This window comes from Papio anubis, chromosome 6 (assembly GCF_008728515.1).
Source record: "Papio anubis isolate 15944 chromosome 6, Panubis1.0, whole genome shotgun sequence".
Taxonomy (NCBI): Eukaryota; Metazoa; Chordata; class Mammalia; order Primates; family Cercopithecidae; genus Papio; species Papio anubis.
Genome location: NC_044981.1, coordinates 153,485,612 through 153,499,469, shown reverse-complemented (window position 1 = coordinate 153,499,469; position 13,858 = coordinate 153,485,612). Strand labels below are relative to the sequence as shown.

General features: G+C 45.3%; 1 protein-coding gene across 1 annotated transcript; it reads left to right on the top strand.

The window, feature by feature from the left end:
* Positions 1-8,886: 8,886 nt before the first annotated feature.
* GPR6 (G protein-coupled receptor 6) lies at positions 8,887-10,648 on the top strand. The gene has a single exon (XM_021937984.1). It carries the CDS (start codon positions 8,974-8,976, stop codon positions 10,084-10,086), a length of 1,113 nt encoding a protein of 370 aa, XP_021793676.1. The 5' UTR covers positions 8,887-8,973; the 3' UTR covers positions 10,087-10,648.
* Positions 10,649-13,858: the final 3,210 nt, after the last annotated feature.

Genomic DNA, 13,858 nt, shown 5'->3' with positions numbered 1-13,858 from the left:
ACAATTTTCACGTCGATAATCAAGCAAAATAAAAATAATTATGTGCATGAAAGTAATCTTGGTAGGGTTATCTACAATAGCAAAAATACAAGCAATTTAAATGTCGAACAGTAGGGGAATGGTGAATTAAACGGTGCCCCGTGTCCTCAATGTAATATTGTGCAGCCATCAGAATAAATCCTTCCATTTACCATCTCATGTTTATCTGATGTCCTCATCCCCAGATTGCGCAATGAATTAGGAGGCAATCCCTTGGTTTTCTGGCCCCCTACTTAACTTTCATGTGTGGCCCCATCTGTGCTTGTCATCCTTCTGCCCCTGCCCGCTTTCTCAGGTTAATCTCTCCACCTGACTTGCAGACCTTCCCTATCTTTGTTCGCCACCATCTCACTCCCTCAACTACCTCCTCTCCCGGAAATCAACCTTAGCCACTTGGCTGTCTCTTTTCCTTTCTTGTTGCTTTCATTTTCAACAAAAAGCTCTCCCTTGTACCTACATCTCTATCTAGCTACTGCCTTATTGCTCCCTCCCCAACCCCATTCCTGACCATATCTGAAAACTGGGAGACATCCTTGATACGTTTTCTCCCTTTATCTGTATTTTTCTCCCTAGGCATGTCCCATAAAATACCCCAAGAGGAGCCCAGGGCTGTAAGATAAAAGGAACTGGGGCCCCGGACTGACAATGTGAAAGGCTGCCTGCCTGGCAGAAAGGCCTGCTTTGAATTTCATGTAAGAAACAATCACCTAGTACTTTATGCCACCAAGATTTTTGAAACTATCTGTCATAGCAACTAGACATACTTCAACTAATATCCCACAGTCCAAAACTGATGCTGAAGGATTCCATGATACGTACTGCCAATCCCACTGCTGTTATCAACCCTCCGTTAAGCTTTCATAATCCTTGTTTTAGTAGATCATCCTGTAAAAATAGCCTTCCTAAAAGGACTGTGCACTGACTTCACTCTTCACCTAGGTTCATCTAACTCTCATTCTCCATACAGTTAGATATGGTGGGGCCTTCATAAATTGTTAGAGGATCCCAGGTTTGATTTTATCCACCATTCCTGCTTAAGGAGATCTGGCACTGATCCCCCATTACCTTCAAGATAAAATCCAACTCACCGCATAGCATGCCTAGTAAGAGGCTACACATTCAATGAATGCTAGTCTCCACTTCTACCTGGTGCATCTCTGCTCCTGTCCGTTTGTCTTCCTGGCCAGCCAGAATTAACTACCCACAGTCTCAGTGCCCTGTGCCAGGCTTCTTGGACTGCAAGTCTTTGGGTACTCAGCTCCCTCGGCCTGGAGGAACACTTCTGTGTCTTCCTTACCTAGATAACAGTTACTCATCTTTTAAGATTCACTTTCCCTGAGAGGCCTTCTCTGACTCCTCCAGGCTGGGTGAAAGTCTCTTGAATGCACTGATTACCCTTATATTCACATCTTTTATAACATGCATTACACTGTCCTCATAAAATCTGTTTACTTGTCTCTGAATACAGACAATATTTTGGCATCATTTTCTAGCACAATGCATAGCATATAGTTAGCACTCAATAAATGCTTTTTGAATGAATGACTAGGCAAAGTATAAAAACATAATTACAATGCAACATAGAAAAAGAAGGGCAATAAAGAGCTGGGTGTGGTGGGCCATGCTTGTAATCCCAGCTACTCAGGAGGCTGAGGCAGGAAGAACACTTGAGCTAGGAATTTGAGTCCAGCCTGGGCAACATAGCGAGACTCCATCCCTACAAAAAAGAAAAGAAAGAAAAGAAAAATATTAACAACATACCTTTTATTACTATGTGAAAATTTGAATTGTAAACTGTATGTATAGTACACTGCACACTATGCAATAAACCTACATGAAATATATATACATGTGGATAAATTTTGGAAATAATCATTCAAGAGACATTTATTTAGCACCTACTCTGTGCCAGATAATACTAATGGAAAGATTAATTAGAATTGATCCATCCTCTCAAAAAGTTTACAGTCTTGGGGTGGGGGGGCAAAGCAATCTTGTTTAGCTGGTGGTAATATTGGGAAATGATTTTCTTTCAAAATTCTCTTTAATTGTTCAAAGCACATTTAAAAAACAGAAAACAGTCTATCAAATGCTGCTCATGTAATACTGAAGTCATAAAAATTCAACCTCCATTATCTTGAATCCATCTATCCACGGTAAATCCTCTTTGAGTTTTTGAGTCTGCCTACACACTGTTGCACACTTTGATCCATGTTTGGTTTTGCTTCCCCACAAGATTGTCAGTCTCTTGTACACAGTGGATTTGTCTGATTAAACAGGTGCTGGGCAGCCCTTGACTGGCTTAATTTTGCTATCTAGTTTAAGGGCAGCCTTTCTTTTCATTCAAAGCAGAAACATTGGGGTAAGGTGGGGTAGGGAAAAGTCTATGCTAGAAATGGAGAGGAACTTTTTTTGAATTACTCAACTCCAAGCCCCTGCTCACCTGCCCTTCAGGGAAACTGAGGGGAGATGAGAACTGTGGGAAGGGGAGGCACCTGTCCCACCACATGGGGAAACCCCTGACCACGTGCCCAGTGTCCTGGAGGCCAGAGTTGATGATGACAGTGCTGCTTCCTTTTGCATGGTTCATCAGGCCTCACTTGTCCTCTTGGCCCAGACAGGGATAGAAAGAGAGGGAAATCTGCTCGGGGGGCCTGATGGCCATGCCAGGGAAGGGTGAGGGAGAGGACCATCCTGTTCTTTCCATCGACAGCTCCAGGACCTGTCACGGTCCCTGGCAAACAGCAGCCTTTAGTAAGTACGGCGCTGGTGAAATGAACCCGTTCAAAGCTCAAGGCTCCTGCTAGTGCCCTGTGTACCTGTGGACAACTTCATCTCTCTGAACCTCAGTTATCCCACCTGCAAAGATCGTAACCTTGAACTCCATGTAATCGTCTTGAAGAATAAAATGAAATAGTAAGTGTGAACCCATGGAAGGAGCTTCAAAGCACTTTGAACATGTAGGGTCTATTTGAGGGTGCAGGGTGGGAGGAAGGAGAGGAGCAGAAAAGACAACTGTTGAGTACTGGGCTTAACACCAGAGTGATGAAATAATTTGTACAACAAACCCCTGTGATAGGAGTTTACATATGTCACAAAGCTTCACATCTACCCCCAAACTTTTCTTTTTTTGAAAAAAAAAAAAGAGAGAGAGAGAGAGACTCCAGCCTAGGTGACACAATAAGACTGTCTCTCTTTCTCAAAAAAAAAAAAAAAAAAAAAAAAAAGGCGGAGGGAGCCAGAGACCTTAACAGACATCTCACCAAAGAAGATATCCTCATGGTACATATGCATCTGAAAAGATGTTCCACATTACATGTTATCAGGGAAATACAGATTAAAACACAAAAAGAGAGAGAGAGAAAAGAAAATGGAGGGCAGAGGGCATGGCAGATTGGAAGACTGCCTCTGTGTTCATTTTCAAATACACTAATTACACTAATAGAAACAACTTTCTCATTAACATTCTCATAATCAGTAAAGTTGGTGCTCTAAGTTGTAATATTATACATTCCTTCATAAACTCAATAAAGTTATTGTCACTCTTTATGAAAAAAATGCCTTTAAATGTTATGATTTATTTCTCATGCAAAATAATGTTCATTAAGTGAATTAAACTCCAAATCTCAACTTTTCTGCAGTGTTCTGCAACCTGTGGACATGTGATGATAATAATGGTGCTCTGCTCCTTATCTAAATTTGGTGGGAACATCGTTGATGCTGACCTCCTAGGATAGAAGCCCTTTGGAGTGGGGACTGCACACCTGGCATGAGGTAGGAACATCCCCCATGTGTCTGGACATGCTGAAGAAGTAGGTACCATAGAGCACTGATGCCTGAGGGTGAGGGGCACCTCTGGGAGCAAGCAGAAACAGAAAGAAAGGAGATATTTTTAATATAATTCATCTTCCTCGGCATGTGTCCCCAAAAGATTACACTCCATCCAACACCATGGATCTGGACAAACAATGTAGTGTATTCAGTGGCATTTTGTGATTTCTGCCTCTTGTAGCAACAATCTTTCGTAATAAACAGCTTCATACATCTCACCAAGCACTTGCTGTCTTCCTGAGATGTCAGCATAAGCACCTGGGTACCATCAGATAGACTTACACTTCCCAGTTGAACACTATACTGCTTATCTCCAAGAATCAAGAACAGGGAGAGTGTGTGTGTGTGTGTGTGTGTGTGTGTGTGTGTGTGTATGAGTACGCAGATGCCCAGAGAGAGAGAAAGAGAGAGACAGAGAGACCACAATTTCTTTCCAGTGTGGGTCTTTCCAATGTCATTTTATAAGGTTCTGGACAGCTTGGCTGGCTGCAGTCCTGATATTATAAAACAGAATTGATTTGCAAGGACTTGAGCCAGGAGAGGGCACACCTGGGAGGCAGCTGTGAGATCAGCACAGAGCAAGGGGGCAAATGCTGAGGTATCTTGAAACCTACAGCAGAATAAAGGGTTTGGGGCAACCTGAACCAGAGCCAGAGTTTAGTGCTCCCTGATGGGACTATTGAATTCATCAGGGCCAAGAGAGAACCAAGTGCCAGCCTTTATCTTGAGAGAGGAAGGAGGTTCTGTGTGTGTATGGAAAATTAAAGGTCCGAAGAGGAGATATAGTCAATGTGTTAAACCTGAAATTACACTGAATGACTGACTTACAGCTGGATTCTCACTGAAATTTCTTTATTGCAACTATTCCAAAAAGATATCCACTATTTCAGGAGTTTCACTACACACTAAACTGACAAAGTGATTGTTTAGATGAGTGTTCTCAACCCTGAGTTTTCTTTAGAGTCTTTAGAAAATACCCACTCTAGACAAAATGAATCAGAATTTCTGGGTGAGGGATCCAAAGATGGGTAGTTTTAAAAACCTTTCTATATAATTCTAATATGCAGCCAGGATTGAGAACTGATGGCTTAGGCTGAGATGGGAATGAGGTACCAAAGGAAACTAGAGAAAGAAAGATTGTGGTTGAAAGGTTGTGATTCCTGGGTTTAGCCTCAGACAAGAAAAGTTTCCTCATGTTTATGCTTAAGTGCCAGAAAAGAAAGAAACAAGACACCTCAGCCTGTGATGAGTTGGTCAAAGGGTTGGCAACAATGAATTTAATCTGTGACTACCAATCAGAAGCCAAACTCTGAAGACCCCAAAATATAAACAAAACTAGACAAGCTGGTGGATGAATAATACATTTGGTTGTATGTTTCAGTCAACTATCAAGGATTCACAGAATAGAAACCCACTTAAGGTAGCTGAAGATTAGGAAGGTTTGTGGTAGAGACCCAAAAGGTAATTTCAAAGCATCAAGGGATTTGGGCTTCCAGAGCCAGGAACCAGACACTCAGGGACTGAGGTCACTCCTTTCACCTCTCGGTCATTTGATCTCCTTCATCTCTGTTCCTCTTCACACATCTGCTTCCTTCTTCCAGTGCAGTTGGCTTTCTCTGATTAAACACTTTACACAAGGTCCAACATACAAGTGATTCAGCTCTAATTTATCACTATCTTTCATGTCCAGAGCCCAACACTGACTCACCATTGTTAAAGTGTTTCTTAGTTCAAATTTTCAGCAGAAAAGGATCTGGTCACTAGTCCAGCAAAGGACAGCTGATCTTATCTAGCTTCAGGCAAGGTGTCAATCTCCTCCCATAAACTAGGGTATGTGTGGAAAATGTCTTGTGGTTCACAGGCTGAACACTTTAGGAGACCATTGGAAGGGCAGGTGCTTATATAGTAGCTATAGGCAAGGCAAGTAAAGAAGTCCATCTAATTTCCATCCATAACTGATGAAACAGACACATTTTGCTTTCCCATCTTCTACCTTCCAAATATGCGTGGATATGGGGGAGATAAGGAGGGGCTTGAAAGAACATGCCCTGTCCGCACAGGACCTAGTCTAGCATCTAAGAGAGGTAACCACAAATTGGCATCACTCAAAGTCAGTCTACAAATCCTCAACCAGCATTTATGTGCATGATTCTACATGTGTTGTCTTCCTCTGGAAATCACTGAGAAATCCATTGTTGGTAATGTTGAAGCTTAAGGATATTCAGAGATCCTGTGGTAGGTTCAATTTTAACCTCGTACTTTCTGCTATACTGTGGCATGTGAAAATGGAACATACTTAGACATTAAGGAGGAGTCTCCTACCCTTGGGCTTTTATCTGATCATTTGGAAAATCCTCAGTTAACATGCTATTACAGTGGTTTGACAGTTCACTTGACAGCTCTGAAATAACATTCTTGACTCTTAGATGACAATCTTGTACTGAAACACAAAATGGCTCTTTTCAGAAATTTAGAACTTCAGCCAAGTTTTGGGTTCAAGAAAATAGTGGTGTGTGGATTTTTTTAAGCTCCCCAAATGGATAAATTGTATGTGAACTCCCTTTATGTCCAACATCAGCTATTGCACCAAATAATTGAACTGTCATATGTCCTTTGTTCTTGTAATTCAGTTCGGCTGCATTGAAGCAGGAATAGTCTGGACTTGGGGGTCATGTTTAAAGGCAGCAACCTAGGGTAAACTTATCCTCCAATCCACGGACAGTCTGAGTATCTTTTTCCCCTCTTTGGAGGTAGAGGCAAAGTGAAAGGAGGAGAAGGTCCACAGGGAGAAGCAGGGGGAGCACTAGCAACAAATGTTGCCAATTTTCACTTTTCCCATACCGTGTGGTCCTGAATATTATGGCTGTGGCCTCCGTGCAATGCCATCATACCAATGTGCAATCATCTATTTTAGAACCTCAGATGGCATCAACTATTTTAGCTCTTGCCCAAGTACAGCTATTGCACATTCTGGAAGAAGAAAGAGAAGGAGAAGAAGACTAATACTCGTATCTTACTGACAAAACAAAACACCTTTAAAACAAAAGGATGATTTATCTGGGCTGAAAATAAAACTCCTGCCTACTGAAGTCTGGTGCAGCTGAGTTATCACTATTTTCGTCCTGTAATTTGTTTTATAGGGAACTAATTAACAGGGCAAAGTCTGAAGCCAAGAAAGTAAATCCCATTTTGCTGTTTTCCTTTTCTCTAGCAAGATGCAGACCTGGTCTTTAATTAAAGTGCAAGTTCCAAGGGTACTATCAGCTACCGAAATGGGGAAACACTGGGCAGAAAAGATCAGGGTGAAACCTGCTGTGTAGAGCTCAAGAAAGATAATGGCAAAGAGAGGAACTGCACAGGCAACCTCCAAAAGAAGAGATTGTTTTCCTCAGATGTCCCCTTCTTATCCATCTTTTATCTGCTCCCCATAACTCAGAATTTCTTCCCTGGCTCTACTCAACTGAGCATGTACCACAAACATCCTTTTTAAAAACTGGATTTCAGGCCCGGTGCGGTGGCTCACACCTGTAATAACAGCACTTTGGGAGGCCGAGGCAGGTGGATCACATGAGGTCAGGAGTTCTAGCCCAGTCTGACCAACATGGTGAAACCCCATCTCTACAAAAATTAGCTGGGCGTGGTGGCGCACACCTGTAATTCCAGCTACTCCGGAGGCTGAGGCAGGAGAATCGCTTGAACCCAGGATGCAGAAGTTGCAGTGGGCCGAGATCGGGCCACTACACTCCAGCCTGGGCGAGAGTGAGACTCTGTCTCAATAGATACATACATACATACATACATACATAAAATGAAATAAAAAGTGAATTTCTTTTCCCAGATAATTCCTGCTTTGGGCGGGGATGGTTTTGTTTTTTTTTTTAAGGTAGCTACTTTCCCATCAAACACCCCTGTCCCAACCTCCCCCTTCTCTGGGGTTTCTTTTTTGATCTGATCCCTCGGTGATCTTTGAGGTTGGGCTTTGCTGCCCGGCAGGTGCCACTCATCCTTCACCCCTCCCCTCCCAGCTCACCCTCTTCGCCGCCTGGTCTCAGGGTCTTCTTCACTCCTTTCTCCCTCTCTTTGTCTCTCTCCCGTCCCATTCCTGGAAGTTCTGGACTGGAGGTGACTGCTCTGGCTTCTCCTCCCTCCTAGGACCCTCAGATAGTATAGGGGGCAAGGGGAGTGCGGCGGGGAGGGCGCAGGATGGGTTGGCGAGGAGAGTGAGTGCTGGGTTCGCACCGGGAGCCGGGAGCCTGACGTCACCACGCCCTGCCTGTCAATCTCCAGCGCGCGCAGCTCGCAGCCGCCTTTTCTGCCACCAACTGTGTCTCTCACTCTCGGCGCCGGCACAGCGACAGGCGCCCCGCGCTTGCCTCCTTCCCGGCCGGGCCGCCTCCTGCAGGCAGCTGCTCAGTCCGCGCAGGGAGCACAGCCCGGCGCCCCGCCTCAGCGCCCATGACCAGCGACTTCCAGAAGTCCTGACGCCCCAGGTGAGCTGCTGAGTTCCCCAGGGAACTTTGAGAATGTGGGGAGAAGGATAGCCAGGGGACGGGTCTTTCCAGAAGAGGAGAAATGGAGCCAAGCTTGACTCCGACCCTCCACTCCCCCCATACACACACCCTAGTCTCTCCTCCCAGACCCCTTTCGCAGGGGTCTCTAGGCCCCAGGGCGCTCCAAGCTTCGCAAGGGCAGAAACTTCGCTTTCAGCACCACGGACAGCGTATCCGCTGCCAAGCTCCCTGGAGATGTCCTGGTCGCGCCGCCACAACCCGAGCGGGACTCTCCCAGGATGACACTCCCAGCTGGTGCACTCGAATGCGTGTGCAAATACAGGCATCCTTGGAGAATTGATCCGTGTGCATGTGAGTGCATGTTGTCCTGGTGTATATCTGTGCAAAAACTCAGAAGTTCGCGTGGGTATTTCACTCACTTACTCAACAGGTATTTATTTTGGGATCTCATTTAACCCATGATTCCCCGATTTGCTCTGGGGTCGCAGGGTGGGGTGGACAACTCAAGTGGTGCAATGCGAGAGGAGGCTCTATGCGTGGGAAAGTTTCCTGGCAGCCTGAAGGGTACACCTGACGCCTGCACTCCCTCCCTATGCAGGGTGCAAATCCGGCCGCAATGAACGCGAGCGCCGCCTCGCTCAACGACTCCCAGGTGGTGGTAGTGGCGGCCGAAGGAGCGGCGGCGGCGGCCACAGCAACAGGGGGGCCGGACACCGGCGAATGGGGACCCCCTGCTGCTGCGGCTCTGGGAGCCGGCGGCGGAGCTAATGGGTCTCTGGAGCTGTCCTCGCAGCTGTCGGCTGGGCCACCGGGACTCCTGCTGCCAGCGGTGAATCCGTGGGACGTGCTCCTGTGCGTGTCGGGGACAGTGATCGCTGGAGAAAATGCGCTGGTGGTGGCGCTCATCGCGTCCACTCCGGCGCTGCGCACGCCCATGTTCGTGCTGGTGGGCAGTCTGGCCACCGCTGACCTGCTGGCGGGCTGTGGCCTCATCTTGCACTTTGTGTTCCAGTACGTGGTGCCCTCGGAGACTGTGAGTCTGCTCACGGTGGGCTTCCTCGTGGCTTCCTTCGCCGCTTCTGTCAGCAGCCTGCTGGCCATTACGGTGGACCGCTACCTGTCCCTGTATAACGCGCTCACCTATTACTCGCGCCGGACCCTGTTGGGCGTGCACCTCCTGCTTGCCGCCACCTGGACCGTGTCCCTAGGCCTGGGGCTGCTGCCTGTGCTGGGCTGGAACTGCCTGGCAGAGCGTGCCGCCTGCAGCGTGGTGCGCCCGCTGGCGCGCAGCCACGTGGTGCTGCTCTCCGCCGCCTTCTTCATGGTCTTCGGCATCATGCTGCACCTGTACGTGCGCATCTGCCAGGTGGTCTGGCGCCACGCGCACCAGATCGCGCTGCAGCAGCACTGCCTGGCACCACCCCACCTCGCCGCCACCAGAAAAGGTGTGGGTACGCTGGCTGTTGTGCTGGGCACTTTCGGCGCCAGCTGGCTGCCCTTCGCCATCTATTGCGTGGTGGGCAGCCACGAGGACCCGGCAGTCTACACTTACGCCACCCTGCTGCCCGCCACCTACAACTCCATGATCAATCCCATCATCTATGCCTTCCGCAACCAGGAGATTCAGCGCGCCCTGTGGCTCCTGTTTTGTGGCTGTTTCCAGTCCAAAGTGCCCTTTCGTTCCAGGTCCCCCAGCGAGGTCTGAAGGGCTCGCTCCGTGTCCTCTCACCAACACCACACCCCCAACAAGCCAGCCTTTGGTAAGCTTGGTACCTGCTGATGAACTCTGAGATCCCAATGGTGTGAGTCTGACTGTGGAAAGAAAAAGGGACTAAAGAGAAATTCAACAAACTCACAAGGACAAAGAGGCTTGTTGGCACTTTACATATACAGTGTATACATGTGTACATATATATACAAATATTTGTATCTTCTGGAGGTGTTCAGGATGTGGAGCTTCCTATTCTGTGAAAAACCAAGAAAAAGATACGATTGTATACTCAAATTGTACATCACATTTGTCAAACGAATACATTCCAATACTGCTTAATTATAGCACTTTATTTTTAGCTGCTGAACTGCCAGAACAGTGTTGCCATTTTCAAGGGCAGGGAAAAGGGAGTAAAAGGTGTATTTTTGTTGTATGTGATAGAATATTTTGCTGCACATGCATCAAAAAATTACAACATATTTTGTACACGAATAAACCCATTACAAGAATGTAATTTGGGGTATGTGACTGACTATAGAATTACTATTAGAAAGCCAAATTATAAGTGTGTAAGTGTCTTTATTTCCTTTCTTTCTTGTTTGCTTGCTTTCTTGCTTTCTCTTGCTTGCTTTCTTTCTCTTTTGTTTGTTCCAGATAGAGTCTCACTCTGTCGCCCAGGCCTGAATGCAGTGGCCCAGCTCAGTGCAACCTTGAACTCCTGGGCCCAAGAAATCCTGCCTTAGCCTTCCTAGTAGCTGGGACTACAGGCATGCCACAGCATGCAGCTTACTTTATTTATTGTCTTAAGTTTTTAAAATTTCAATAGATTTGAGGGTACACGTGGTTTTTGGTTACATAGATGAGTTCTTTAGTAGTGAATTCTGAGATTTTTGTGCACCTGTCACCTGAGCAGTGTACACTGTACCTGATATGTAATCTTTTATCCCTCACCTCCCTCCCAATCTCTCCCCACTCCAAGTCCCCACAGTCCATTATATCACTCTGTGTGGTTTTAGGTCCTCATAGCTTAGCTCCCACTTCTAAGGGAGATCATATGGTATTTGATTTTTCATTCTTGAGTTACTTCACTTAGAATAATGGCCTCCAGCTCTATCCAGGTTGCTGCAAAAGACATTATTTCACTGCTTTTTATGACTGAGTAGTATTCCATAGTATATTCATATATATATAGTATCTTCTTTATCCAACCATTGGTTGAAGGGTACGTAGGTTGGTTCCATATCTTTGCAATCACAAGTTTATTATGTAGCATTATTCTCCTGAGAAAACCTTAATGTAAAAAAGCATATGCATTTGCACATTGTTCATAAACTTTCACTGAAATACCAAATTTATATCATTGTGGTTGGGGAGGGAGGGTGCAGGAAGGGAGTAATATATTCATGTAACAGTATTCACAGGACAACAAAGGGTTACTGGTGTTATCTGTGCAAGTTAATCTACTCCCTCAGTTACTGGGTTTCAAAAACAAGTATCTGAGGATGTCTTCCTCTCATTCCCTGTGCACTTGTGAATCCTGAAACCACAACTTTCAGTTGTAATTTTTCCCATAGGGCAAGAATTTTAAATGTTTAAAATTCATGTTGACTTAATACATTGTTGCTGGCCAGATCTTATAGTAAAATGCACAGGCTGGTAAAATGAATAACTTCTTCCAAGACAGAATTCCAATATATATATCTCCAATCTCATGAGGTACACAAAAGTATATCCAGTGTCCTCTCTTGAGGTACTCTTGGCTTCAAAAGAGGGCACTAAAATCCTTAAGCACTAAACATTCCCATTCCACTGATAGGTGTGAGTCATGATGATTCCCCTCCTTCCCTTCTTATAGGATGATGTGAGGATAAATTGGAGAACACATGAGGGCATGCTCTGAACCCTCTGTGAATTAATATGCACAGCAGCACAAGTCGTTACTACTCTTAGGCCTTAGGAAAATACACACGAGAAAACTTATTGAGTTCCCACTATCCTACTACAATTGAGTTATTAGACACAATTCCAGGGATTGGAATATGGAAGTGAAAAAAAAGAAAAAAAAGACAAGAAGTCTCAAACTCCATAGTGCTACCTTCTAGTGGGGAAGATGGCCTACAATCAAACAAACAAATATATAATGTCACGTTAGGATAAATGCTAACAAAGAAAATAAAGGAGGGTGAGGGATAGGGTGCTCCACTTAGGGTGGCCAGGGAAGATCTCTCTGAGGAGATAACATCTAGGAGGAAAGCTCAGTGAAGGGAGAGTGAGATGCATGAGCATGCAAGGGAAGAGCTTTCCAGACAGAGGAAGCAGCAAGTGTGAAGGCTTCCAGGTGGGAGCATGGCCGTCAAGTTCAAGGAACAGCAAGGAGGTCAACGAGGCCAGACAGACTGAGCAAGAGGAAGAGAGGCATGCTGTTAACTTGGAGGACCTGGGATATGATTATCTCAAACTTCACAAGCCACTATAGGGACTTGGGCTTTGACCCTGAGTGACATGATATGATGTTTATTTTTTTAAAAATCACTCTAGCTATCCTGTTGAAAACAGTCTCTAGGAGGGTCAGAGTGACAGCAGGAGATAAGGGTTTATAAACATAATCCCCATGAGAAATGACAGTGGCTTGGAGCACAATGGCAGTGGGGGAGATGGTGAGAGTAGTAGGTTCTAGAAATGTGTTGAAGGATAGATGGGAGGTGGGGCATGAAAGAAAAATGTTCAGAATTCATCAAATGAGGGAATGCAGGGGTCTTTAGTGAGCAAGGAAAAACTGAGGGTTTGGGGGAGTACATTGGGAAGTGTGATGATTAATTTTATGTGTCAATTTGGCCAGACAATAGGGTGCCCAGATATTTGGTCAAACACATTTTGATCATTTGAAGGCCTGAATAGAACAAAAATATGGGCCTCCCCCAAGCAAGAAAGAAGTCTTCAGCGGGTTTCCCTTGGATTCCACTTGCAACATTGGCTTTTCCTGGTTCTATGGAAGATGGTCTTGAGACTGGAACTACAGCATCAACTTCCCTGGGTCTTCAGCCTCCTGGCCCACCTTGCAGATTTTGGACCTGTCAGCCTCCATAATCATTGAACTATTCCTTAGAATAAATGTCTTCATGTGCACATATGTGCACACACACACACACATGCACATCCAATGGGTAGGATATATCTATGTACATATACACCCTATTGGTCCTGTTTCTCTGAAGAAAGCTGACTAATACAGGAAGGGTGGCAAATTTAAAAAGTTAGTTTTAAATACCTAGAGAGTGCTCACGTGTGAAGTTAATTCATTTATTTATTTCACAAACACTTCTATAGCACTTACTATATGACAGACACTGCTCTAAACCCTTTACAAATATTAGCTTATTTAATCACCATCTTTATTTAATTCCAAACTGGTTACGTCTCAGCAGGAGGCAAATGGCACACTCAAATGAGGTGACTGAGGAGAGTTTAATGAGGAGACTATTTATAAAAGTGTGAGCATAGTTAAGGGAAATCAACAAGGAATGGTGAAACGCCCCCAGAGCTGGCACCAGCAGGGCTGTGAGAAGGGGGAAGAAGAGAGAGTAATTACTGGAACCAGGAGAGAGGGCTTTAGGTCTTGGCTGTCCAGCAGGAGCTATGGCCTTCAACAGAGGAAGGCAGCAACAACCAACCTAGGGCTTGATAGGGAGAGATCTGGGAGAATAAATTACTTTCTTCCCTCCGTCCCACCTCTTGATGGAGGCTTCCATTAACTAAACTCAGTCAG

Coding starts and splice junctions, on each gene's coding strand:
- GPR6 (XM_021937984.1), top strand. CDS start 8,974: ATGCAGGGTGCAAATCCGGCCGCAATGAACGCGAGCGCCGCCTCGCTC.